The 13,155-nt window shown below is 40.1% G+C and overlaps 1 protein-coding gene across 3 annotated transcripts in view; it reads right to left on the bottom strand.

Annotated features, from left to right (window-relative positions):
* NCAN (neurocan) overlaps positions 1-13,155 on the bottom strand; it is a 141,554-nt gene that overhangs the window by 89,058 nt on the left and 39,341 nt on the right. For all 3 annotated transcript variants that reach the window (XM_075207779.1, XM_075207798.1, XM_075207789.1), the window contains exon 2: positions 8,524-8,582. In XM_075207779.1, coding sequence (XP_075063880.1) covers positions 8,524-8,582 — 59 coding nt within the window. The remainder of the gene's footprint in view (positions 1-8,523; positions 8,583-13,155) is intronic.

Below are 13,155 nucleotides of genomic sequence, written 5' to 3'. Positions count from 1 at the left end.
TCCTCAGGGGCCTATGTAAGTTGAGGTACATAGGTGCTCTTACCAGTTGCCCAGAAAGCACCAACAGGGAAATTGCAAGCTTTAAATACGTATATATAACAGAGAAAGTGGTGAATAGATCGCCATCTTGGGAAAGCAATACACAATCATATGACAGGTGGCAGAAGGGGCTGATTGGGAACTTGAACTGGCCTTAGAAAAAATTCTGAAAGTGGCCTCATATAGACGGGACCAAAAAAATGGTAGGTGGGGCCAATACCAAATTAGGCATGGCTATCAAACCATTATCCCTAGCCACATCGGTGGTAGACAAGGCCAATGCAACACAATACAATAAGCATTTCAATGACTGATATACAATTCAGAGTGCATCCTGATTACCCATATACAATACAGAGATCACCCCACAGACCAATATACAATACATCCCAGTGACCACTGTACAATACAGATAGCATCCTGGAAACCGAGAGCATATAATAAATGTTAATAAATCAAAGTGCCTACCATACAATGCAAAGAGCATCCCAGTAACTGATATACCATACAGATAGCATCCAAGTGACCTCCATAAAATACACTTTACATATACACTAGGTTTAGGACCAGAGACTAAGATATTCATGTACACACTGAGTAGGGTTTTGGTCGTTGAGATGTCTATTGGTGTCAGTGACTAAGAGCTCTGTAAACATACTGATCAGGGTGTTTTGGGAAGACATCACCTCCACTCAAATACTTACTTGAGGCAGTGCAGATGCTGATATCCATCTTGGCCTGTCCCAGCCTCTTCTTCTTGAGGACTAGTTGCACAGTAGCGATGACAGAGGGTCAGGCTTTAACTAAGCAACTGGAGAAATTCCCTTCATGGCTGCTGGACAGGAGGAGGAAGAGGGGAATCTTCAGCTTGGGGCTCCTTCTGTGGGGGAAGGGGTGCTCCTCTGGTTCAAGAGTGTGGAAAGAGTGGAAGCCAGGGAGAGGCTGGCGTAGGGAGGGCTGGGGCTGGAGAGATGTTTATCTGCAGTGCTCCTTGGGAGATCTTCTGCAGAGCCAAACAGGGGTCTCTCTCTCAGTTCTCAGCTGTCTCTCAACTAGAGATGGTCACTGACCCCCGTGTTTTGGTTTTGTTTTGCTTTTTTTTTTGGAAAAACAATGTTTTTGGGCATAAAATAACCAAATTTAGTGCTCCACCTGTTTCTTGGATAAGTAATGTAATTGTAAAGCTAATAAATTAGCCAAAAAACAGTTTAATTCCTGGTAGGTAGCCCTTCATTAATTCTACACACAAACCAGATTGTCTTCCTCTCCATCTATGCATATTGGCAATGCAGCCATCATCTTTGGGTGTATATTACACCCTACAGTTATAGTTAAATATCTAAAGAAATGGACAAAGGCAGTTCTCTATGTCCCCCCCCCCCGCCCTCCACTTGTAGTTGAATAGAAAAAAAGCAGCCTGGATAGACTGAACAGTATAAAAAATAAATGGACCAAGGTAGTTTGGTATCTGTCTGCATCAGATCCCCTCTCCACTAGGAGTAAAATAGAAAAGAAGCAGCCTGGATAGACTGAACAATATAAAATATAAATGGACCAAGGCAGTTTGGTATCTGTCTGCATCAGACCCCCCCTCCCCATCCAGTTGTATTAAAATAGAAAAGAAGCAGCCTGCATAGACTGTAGAATTAGAATATTAAAATAAATGGACAAAGGCAGTTTGGTATCTGTCTGCATCCTAACCATCCACATCATCAATAGCGCCCTCGTCGCCTACACAAATCTCCCCCTCATCCTCTTCTAATTCCAAAGTGGCATCCTCAATTTGTGTATCACCGGCTACACTCGGGCTGTTCAGGCACACATCAGCAGAACTGCTGAAAGGGCCCTTCTTTATGAGTACATTATCAGAATGCTCACGATTAGACATCCCACTGTTGGATGGACTCTCCAGAGGGATTGGTGTCATTTCTGATTCAGAGCAAACATTATCTTCTAATGCCTTACTGTTATCTTGCAGCTCGGCTTTGCTGCGTAACAGTAGTTGTGCACCACTTGTAGGCTCATTAACATTTTTAGATCTACCACTAATAGACAAAGGTGAAGGCCTCATTCTCTCTTTGCCACTGCGTGTATAGAATGGCATGTTGGCAATTTTTTTTTTATCGGCACTTAACGTTTCCTCAGTTACACTTCTTTTTCGCTTCAACACACTAAATTTTTTTTGGTGTGTGTTTTTTGGACTGATTTCGAAACACTGTGTAGTTTGACATCGCCTTGCCCAGATGACATACTGGGAACACTAACATCAGGACTGGTGACAGAACCTGGTTGCTCATTCTGCTCATATGTGGACTGCTTTGAATCCATTCTGAGCCCTAAGCACTTGTAGTGCTAAAAAGTATTTGGTAGATACTGCTGACAGATAGTAATTTTAACAGCCAGAAATATTTATGCACAATTATGGGGGACACTCCAAAAGCACTGGGGAGTGCTAAAAAGTATTTGGTAGATACTGCTGACAGATAGTAATTTTGACAGCCAGAAATATTCATGCACAATTATGGGGGACACCCCAAAAGCACTGGGGAGTGCCAAATATTGAAAAAAAAAAAAAAACCTCTATCCTGCTCTCTTCTCTAGCGATTCTTGATAGCTCAATTGGAATAAGAATAGTGTATTCTCTGTCCCTGCTCTAATCAGCCTGTGACTACACCCTGCTCTCTCCCTCTGTCAAATGGCGATGGATTGCTGTGGAGGCGTGTATTTATAATCTTCAAGTATCGCGAGAACCGAGCCCCGAGATCCGACGATGTCACAATGACATTCAGCCTCGATTTGGATTCAGAGCGGGCGGTACTCGGATACCCAAAGTTCGGGTGGGTTCGGTTCTCGGGGAACCGGACCCGCCCATCTCTACTCTCAACACTCATACTGCATGTTACCTGTGTGTGTTTTGTTTTTGTGTTTTTTGTTCTTTCTGTATCATGGGTCACTGTTTTCTGTATATGTCATGTTCTTCGCTGTGGACCCTTTGTGGCACCTTATAAATTAAAGATAATAATAATAATAATCTCACGGCTGCCTCTCTCTCTAACAGCTCTAGGCACATCTCTCTCTCATATTTTCTGTCTCTGAGCCTGTTTCTCTCACAGGGGTCTCCCTTTCTCTCAGCCTTCCTCAACTCTGTCTGTCTCTCAACATGTCTTTCTCACAGGCTGTCTCTCTCAGCCTGCTTCTCTCATAGCTGTCTCTTTTAGTCTGTCTCTTTCTAAAGCTCTCAATCTGTCTCTTTCAGTCTGTCTCTTTTGCCTCTAGGCCTGTCTCTCTCATAGCTGCTTCTCTCATCCTTTCTCTTTCTATCAACCTGTTTTTCACAGCTGCATGTCTAAGCTCTCAATCTGTCCCTCTTTTACCTCTCAGCCTGTCTCCCTTAGCCAAAACTTACAATGGTCTCTTTTACCTCTCAGTCTGTCTCTCTAATAGCTGCCCCATTTTCTCAGACTGTCTCTTACAGCAGTCTCTTTGTAAGTTCTCAACCTATCTCTCTCTCAGATGGTTTTTCTTTTATCTCTCAGCCTGTCTAATAGCTGTCTCTTTCTCTCAGCCTGTCTCTCTCTCTAAGCCTGTCTCTTACATCTGTGTCTCTCTAAGTTCTCAACCTGTCTCTCTCTGAGTCTGACTCTCTTATACCTCACAGACTGTCTTTTTCATAGCTGCTAATCAGCCTCCCTCTCTCTTAGCCTGTCTCTGCCTAAGTTATCAACCGATGTCTCACTCAGCCTGTGTCCATCTCATCTCTCAGCCAGTGTCTCACTCAGCCTGTGTCTCTCTCTTTTACCTGTCAGCCTGTGTCCCTCTCATCTCTCAGCCAGTGTCTCACTCAGCCTGTGTCTCTCTCTTTTACCTGTCAGCCTGTGTCCCTCACATCTCTCAGCCCATATCTCACTCAGCCTGTGTCTCTCTCTTTTACCTGTCAGCCTGTGTCCCTCTCATCTCTCAGCCAGTGTCTCACTCAGTCTGTGTCACATAGAATCCCTGGTCAAAAAATCTGTAGTGCTCAACACACGGAAAGCTTACAAATCAGTATGGCAAAAATAGCAGCCCCACTAGATAGCAGGAACAGGACATGGCATACTTGCCAACTCTCCCGGAATACCCAGAAGACTTCCGTATTCCGGGTAGGTCTCTTGGATTCTCGGGAGAGCTGACAATTCTCCTGTATCTGCCCACTTCCTTCCTAGTGAAGTAGGCAGATTCGAAGCCTCCATGAATCGCATAATTTTGGCCCGCCCTCTGGGCTAAAATGACGCGTATGCGGAATGACGTCAAAGGGGGCAGGACCAAAATGATGTAGATCCCTGCCCCTGCCTCACGCCCACCTCTACTCCGAGACCCCCGGAGGCCAGACTTTAAAGGTTGGCAACTATGGGAAATGGTAAATAACTACTTCAGTGCCCATTAACTTTTCTAATAGCTCAGTATAGAGTAAAGTCCAAAGCAAGAACTGTCACCTTGCTAATACTAATATCATTGTTTTCAATATTGAAATGCACTAGAAAAATCCTCTTTTTCTACTTATCATATGCATTTTTTCCATTTAGTCTTATACTCTGGCCTTTACTAGATAATACTGATATAAGTATTTCAAATATGAAAAAGTACATTATAATTTGAATTCAGTAAATATGACATGATTTTAGTGCTTCAAGGTCAACTGAGGTAGTATCACTCATGAAATGCTTATATGCACCAGCTCAGCAGCAAAATGTCCCTGGAAACTAATTTAAAATGTGGGCAACTATGCTATCAATACACTGGTAACACATATAGTACAATACAGTATATCAACAAGGCAGGAGAGTTGTATGGAAGTCAATTTTTTTCATGCAGGCTGAGAGGAGGAAGCAGAGCCGTGTGCAGTGTCTGTCCAGCCTGTACTAGAATCACAAAATAATAAGGAACAAATAAAAACATATTTACTAACATGAGGGGTTCATAGGTCAGTGGGGGACAATCAATAATACATTTTAACTGGAAAATTAAAATAGAGGATGGATGGATGGCAATCCTATTGGCAAGTAGGCCATTTTTGTGTCTTTTTTTGTTTGTTTCTCTCCCTTGTTGATTATCTGTGGCAGCAATGAAGATAAAAATACAATATTTTTCACAGCAATTTTAAATGATTTTCCACACACAGATTTAGTGTGCCCCTGATGAGGCTCCTTCCCAAACTGTGCAGCTGATGATCAGTATCTCTGTAGCTGGTAATTACAATCTGTGCATGGGATCTGCTCTTGTCATAACATTGCCAAGAACTGACTTATGTCATATACGTATTAACTCGCTGATATCTGGACTTAAAAGCCACACAGTGGTTCTCCATGGTTACATGATGAGGCAAAGTACGGCAGCTGTCTCAGAGAGCAGAAGTTGTCAAGAATTTTATATTGTATTCACTTGCTGTAAACTCAACTGAATGGAGCAGGTAGAGATTGGGAAACACAAATGCACCCAGTGGTAGAAGTGGAAATTTAGAAGTGATGGTATAGAAAGTGAATGGAATTGAAATGTTTTACAGTAAGAGAAGTGGCGGTATAGCATGCGACTGTATAACACTGTATACAAGCCACTTCGACCACTGACTGTACCGCAAAATTAGTACAACACATGAAATTTACGAGAGAGATTTAATTTAAGGTGTGCATTAAATAATGTTATTATTAAGTTTATTTAGATCCAGCATAAACTATACAGTTATGGGCTATATATGAGATCACATATCCAAATACAGACAAGCAATTCACAAGAACTTAGAAATATTTAACTAAATTGGTCATTTTGTGTCAATTTCAATATCATTGAAGAATTCTAAAGTGCCCCGAAACATAAAATACAAACTGAATATATATGAAAAGGCCTCATGAAGCATTCACAAATGTGAAAATGATTCATATCTGTTAGGAGTTAAAATGTTTGACAATGCCTTGTTATCATTGATTTTGCCCTCTGTTATCAAATGTTTTAGAAGCTGAGAGGTCGCATGTATTGTCATTCTTTAGGGTTACTGGAAAGAGCACTGGAAGTTATAGATTTTCTGATAAAGTCCTGAAATTTGTAGATATATAGTGTTAATGATATTAGTTATTAGTTGCTGTTTTTATAAACTAAGTAACTAACCTTTTATTTTACATTTAGGTGGTGAATGTGGGATACCAATAGAGGAGGTCTAATGTAGGCCAAGCACATTAAGGGCTTGTTCACACAAAAACGGCTGAGGCAGCTCAGGAACATCGTGGCCAATTGAATCTGCCCCATGGGTGTTATTTGTAATAGTTGCCCTTCAGCAAAACCTAACATGTTGCAATATGAAATTTATGCAGTTGTGTAATTTTCCAGAATTCAAGCAATCATTTTTTGATTTAATATATTCTGAATATTCGCCTAATTCAACCAGTTGTAAATTGGAAGCATGTCATGCCTATTGATTGAATAATGGCTCAAGAACTCTTATTGTTTATTAAACTGACATTGCATTACAAACTGAAACATTTATTGTATCAGACAATAAAGTCACATTTAAATAAAAAAAAAAACAACAGGCGTTTAAATATGAACTAATCTGCTGATAGTTTCCTATAATTTTTTCATATTCAGCTCCTAACCTCTTATACTATAAATCCTCAATAGCTATTTTTCTAAACAATTCTGTTCAACACTCTTCATAAGATTATAGATTTCTTCTTCTGGTTTTTTGTTTTTGAAATCTTTTTGACATAGATGCAATTCTGCGCAAAAGTGCCACCGGAATGTCCCGCAAAGAGACTCCGCAAGGTGATATCCGGTGACACATTGCACAGAATAGACTTCCCCCCTTTGATTACTTACCTGCTGTTAATACAATGCATTCTAGAACTCCAGCTGCTCTGTTTCACATCTTTCATTTGCTGTCTTGGCTAATCAGCGCCATGTTATTACCTGAAATTCTTTATTATCTGTTTCTATAACTACTGGAGATAATAACAACCAATGTCTCATCTCCCTACTATTATTCCTCACTATTACAACTCCTTAACATGCTATTAACTTTAATATGCTTCAAATGTGTTGCTATAACTCCTTCACTCATCAATTCTAGTATGTTGTCACCATTATGCCTGTCTGCTAATCCTTCTTCAACCAATTGTCTGCATATATGAACACAACTGTTGTGGTGATTCTTCTCCATGCCACCCCCAAAGGTCACTAACATAATGATTCTCAGTTTCAATAGAACACAAGCCTCCTTAGCACAAATGATCTCCCCACATGATAGTCCCTTTCTATTCGCTCTCTATGACGATGAGTTGGACGTACACCAGTTTCAGTAGCATAAAGTATGACAATTTGCATTGGACATGCTTATAAAGGAAGGGCACACATGCAGAGTTGCACACCTCTGACACCTACACCTCCTTACAACTGGAGAGGAGGGAAGTCTAATGTAAGCAGAGTATAGTAAGGACATGTTCACCAAAATATGATGGAGGAAGACCAGCAGAGAGACACATATACTGCTCAGAGGCTGTATCTTTTGTACCTGCTAGAGGACAGTCCTGACCTGGTTGCATTTATGCATATGTGGGTGTATCTTTGCCTGACGTAACCCTGCCATATATGCTACAGGGGCCATGCTGGATGCATCTTGAGATGGCTACGACTCAGCATATGGGCATAAATATGCTATTTTGTAATGGCGGTTTTTTTACGTATCTCCAGTTCTCTACCCATATGCACATTTGATTCTAATCTTAGCCCTCTCACCAGTACAGCAAATAACCTAATCTCCTGAATTCTATCAGGTTTTCTTATGTACCCCTTTCTGTGGAGTACAGAAATCTTGTACTGTTTTCTGTCTGTCAACTGTCCCAAAAGAGGACATAAACATCAATGGTTATAAAATAGTTCTTGGGTTACATGGTGCATTAAATAAGTCTTGTAATAATGTTAAAATGTCTACTTTGTCTTTCAATTTTACATTTAATGAAAAACAGTTGGTTTTCAACAGCTTTCTCCTGATAAGCACGTGGGCCTTCTAAGGTAGTGACATGCAGACACTTTGTGTGGCTTCATATTTTAGCCCTAGGCCCTCACTGCTTATATACTACAAAGCATGGAGTGTCACCTAAGCACTAAAACAGCATTTATGCTGTCTACTATATGTAAGTACATAAAGCAGGTCTGGCCAAACTGTGGCTCTCCCGCTGTTGTGAGATTACAAGTCCCAGCATGCTTTCCCAGTAGATAGCCATTCAGTAGCTGGTAAGGCATGCTGGGATTTGTAGGCCTGAAATAGAGTATATAAACACCAAGTTCCATACAAGGTTGCACAAAACTGGCAAGCACTAGGAAATCAGTAACAAGTAACAAAATAAAAAATTGGTGGGAGAGGGGGAGAATAATAACAGACAAATTAGCCTCAATCCTAAATAGCAATGTATGTAATTTACAATATGCACTATTAAAGCTATGCAAGCTAAGTCTTACCTGTAGCACTTGTTCCAGTACTGACAGTCAGGAGGAGCCAGAGTCCCAATGTGACAAACCTTAATTAAGAGAGAAAATAGATATGTATTATTTTTACACATAGTTTCTGCATGTTTTGGGTTAAACACTTATAAAACATAGAACATAGCATTTAAGATTAGTGCATTGACTGATGTGAGTGCAAAATTAATGAGGATTATAGACTAAAAGAAAGCAAATAATGTTACATATACCAGGCTAGACAAATTACCCTGCATATATTACAATGTTTAATTTGTTAGAGTTGCAACAGCTAGATATTATTCCCCAGTACACTAAGGGCTACCTGCTGCAATGTAAGTAAAATATTTAGGGGCCAAGGGAAGGTTGCTACAGTGTGTGAAAGGATGGATAATTTGTTATATAACTTGTGACCTTTTTCATTCTCTATTTTTGCTACTGCAATTGGTTCTTTGTTGTGTTCCAGTTCTATTCCTAAAGCTCTGCATAAAAAAATTGTTATCTTTCCCCAAGTGTGTCTTTCTGTCTCCAACAATGCTCTTTATACAGTGCTAAATCAAGTATTTATTATTATTATTATTATTATTATTATTATTATTATTATTATTATTACTAAATTATTGTTACTATTACAATTATTATTACACTTTTTTCAGAAAGTGACAGCATATTCTGTAATACATGAATACACAGAGTGAGAGGCCTGGCCAACCTGTGGCTCTCCAGGTGTTGTGAAACTACAAGCCCCAGAATGCTTTCCCAGTAGAAAGCCATCCAGTAGCTGGTAAGGCATGCTGGGAATTGTAGTTTTACAACACCTGGAGAGCCACAGGTTGGCCAGGCCTGTTCTAGAGCTTATGTAGCCCTGCAGATGGAGGTATTTCTCTGCAGGTACCTTGCTAAGAAGGCAATAGTGCTTGTCTGCAGGCACAAAAGTTGATTTAGAAGCATAGGTAATTGATACCATTTTCATGTTGTTTCCAGGATTCTGTGTTTTCCAATACGGGAAGGAAATAAATTGCTGATTCCCATCATGTATTGGCACTAGGCAATGGAAATGGGGTATCTTAAGCAAAACCAACCACTGATGTATGAGTCAGTACAATTAACAGTACTTGAATAAAAGCCAGTGGAGATACTCTTGGCATTTTTTGGTTCAGCTTTCAAGGAATGTAAGCCTTCTGTATCCAGCTTGTAACATGAAGTTGCTAATTTTGGAAAAACAGATTGCACTACCAGGTAAAAAAATTCACTAAGCCTTCCTCAAATAATCATCCTGGTGTATTCTGGAGATACCCTACTCTACTGTCAATCAATGTCATATTCAATAAAGCATTTTAAAAGATAACAATGTTGCAATCATTGAATTTATTTTGCTGCTTATGTGGTAAAAGGAACACATGGAATAATATTGTGTGGACATCATCCACATCAAGGACTAGAATAACCCAGCAATAATGCATCGCTTGAAGGTTGGGTTGGAGGGCTTTGCTCACAGCCTAAAGGAAATAAGAGACAACTAAACATATACAATATTAGAATGAAGATTATCAAGTGCCCAATAATGCTGTGTGAACAGACAGTTGACTAGTTAATCTACAAACAAAATAAAGTGGTTTGGGTAAAGTGTTGTAGAAAAGGTATAAGAGTCTTGGTGAGATATTTCTCCTTCCATGTTAATGCCAAAATAACATATCAACTCTATTCTGGCATTCGCCTAAATACAAATAGGAGTGCAGTAAAAACGCATTGCAGGACAGTACAAACAGAGCTATATGTAGGTGTTCATAGCAAATAAATACCGAAATATTAGAAAGAATGGTGACACAGGAGGGGAGCGCACTCACAGAACTGTATATGTGTGTGGTAAATACGGGAAGAGAGAAAACTGCAGACCGTAGCTGTGTTCTTTGTGCAGACAGCTGCTGAAGCGATAGACAAGACAGTGAGTCTGTGGTTAGTGCTAACAGAGTAGGAGGAGGTGGGCTGGATGGAATTACAAACCAGTAATGTATAGTTACTAATTGGCTCAGCTTAAAAAGCTGACATTAGAACTTCATGTGACTTCTTATTCTGTTACAAATAAGCCAGTCAGGTTAATATCACAAGGAGTTGTGAGCCAGGCAGAGGGTTTAGAAATTCCCCTAATTGATTCCGTTTGCAAAGCGCTGCACAGTTAATTGGCTACAGAACAAAGAAAAGACATATCTTTGGCCTAATATAAAATGCCCTATCTACAACATACCACTAATAGGGAAATTTCAACATTGCTAAGCTGTATTATAAGTCTAGTTATCAGGATAAGGACAGTCCAGATTACAAATATTTTAGCATGTATCACAGACTAACATTATAAAAAGCTCTCTAAGAATCCATGTAATAAAAATGCCTTACATAAGATGTGATGGTTAATTTAGAGTTTCTACCTTGCCTTGCTTACATATATGAACATAACAACCAGAGCCGTAATTTTAAATTTTAGTGTCTGGGCCCAGAAAGAAATATGCCGCCAAAACACCCCCCTCCCTCACACGCCAGCTGTCAATTTTAACTAAATTAACCTAAAATATTCATAAACTGCGCCCCCCCTTCAGCTATGCACCCTGGGCGGTCACCCCTCTTGCACAGCCCTAGTTAAGGCCATGATAGCAACTGGGGAAGCAGGTGTAGTAGCTGCCATGGAGCTCAGCCAAACCCTGTGTAGCTGCCACTTCTGTTGCTCCATTCTGCAGTCTCCTCTGAGCATTGTGCTCTGACAACTGTCAGTATGACACTTACTGAACTGTGTGACTACCAACAACTGAAAGCATGTGAAGCACCAGAATGCTGTGCGACCCTGCATTCTCGGGTCCCAAAATGAAAAATTAACTCACAGGTTAAGAGGATTCTGATTTTCTTTTGCTCTATGAGAAGGCAGTTCAGATCGTCTTGCAGCGGAAAGGCAGCCAACCTGGTTAGGTACATGAGTGGAGGGTACGATTGGACAACTGGGAGAGGTAAGAATTGTGACAGCAGCAAAACTGGATTCACTGAGCTTGCTTGTGAGAGTAGAAGTCACTATGAGAGTGAGTACAGTGGAGAGAAGTACTGTAAAGTGAGCAAAAGTCAGAGAGGGCAAAAACATCATAGAGAGATTATAAGTAATGAGAAGGGCTGCCAATATCACAGAGAAAGTTGTATGTTTGAAAAAAGAGCTGACAATCTTCTAGAGAAAGCTGCCAGTCTTGTCAAGAGAGCTGTCAATCTATCAGGGAGAGCTGCCAGAGTACTAGAGATAGATGCCAGGCTCACAGAGGGAACTATCAATTTCAGAGGGAGTTTGCCACTAACAGGCAAGCTGCCAGAGATTATTTACAAGTTGCCAGAGATTCAAAAGGAGTCCAGGTTTAGGCAATGAAAGAGCCCAGGTCCCTTCCAGAAATAGTCCAGATATAGTTCAGAGAGAGTCCAAATCCGATCCAGAGGGTGTCCAGAATCGTTAGAGTTGTTTGTATACTATCCTTTCAACTGTTCCAGGTGCTTGTTGTTGCTACTACTACTACTACTACTGCTACTACTACTACTACTACTACTACTTCACAGCCTATAGAGGAGTGTCACTGGAGAACAATTCAGGCTTTAAATCCATGTTGCAAAAGCCCTGTGAGTACCTCGCAAACATAATGCATTGCCATACACACAGGGCTAACCACCAGTACCTCTACGTGCCTAAGCTAGAGGATTGGCCTAGAACAGCACTGCACTGCTTGAACTACTTGTCCCCTCCTCTATTGCTCTTACCTGTTTTTGTTCAACATGTTGCTACCTTGATTATTGTCTCCTTCAATTATAAAATATTATAGTTGCTTGGACTACTATCCACATTTTTTACTTCATCCTCATAAATATTATTATTGGGATTACAACCCCTGGTATAATTATCTTTCGCTTCAGAGTGAGAATTATATTATTCATTGTCTTCATTGCAAAGAGACTTATTATTATTCTTTATCATTATCTTTATCACCATGTTGAATAGACTTTCAAATGTATGTTGCTACATGATCTTGGGATTATAAACTCTCACAATCAGGGCCCTCTCTCCTCTTTGCCTCGTGTCATGCACCTTCTTAATCAACTGGGTCTGTACTTGTTTTCATTTTAAGTGCGTATGATTTGTAACTCTGACTATCATGCGCTGCAGAGATTAGTGGTACCTTACCAATAAGTGCTGATGATCTTGTTATAAGGTTTAATCTCAGAGTCCCCATTTCATCGGTGTCTTCTGCATAGACGTTAGCTAAGTGTTTGCCTGCAGATTTCATTGAGAATGCTACCTACTCTAAAACCCACACCCAACCCAATATTTTATGCAAGGAGTGTGACGCTTAAAACAGCCACATTCTTCAAAGCTAGAACAGTTATCACAGTACTTAGTGAATATGGTTACTAAGAGTATTTTCATTATTGAATCTTCCATTTCATCAATGCTATCACTGCTTGTTATTGAAACATTTTGTCTCTGATTGTCATTATTCAATTCTTTGTTCAGTCAATCTTTTGCATTTGTTGTCATTGCATGTCTTTTACAAACCACTTTAACTATACCAAAGAGACCAGAGGTTTCTATCATTTACCCTTGTCAAAGATTTT

The sequence above is a fragment of the Mixophyes fleayi genome, chromosome 1 (assembly GCF_038048845.1).
Source record: "Mixophyes fleayi isolate aMixFle1 chromosome 1, aMixFle1.hap1, whole genome shotgun sequence".
NCBI lineage: Eukaryota > Metazoa > Chordata > Amphibia > Anura > Limnodynastidae > Mixophyes > Mixophyes fleayi.
This window is presented reverse-complemented; position numbering and strand designations above follow the sequence as displayed.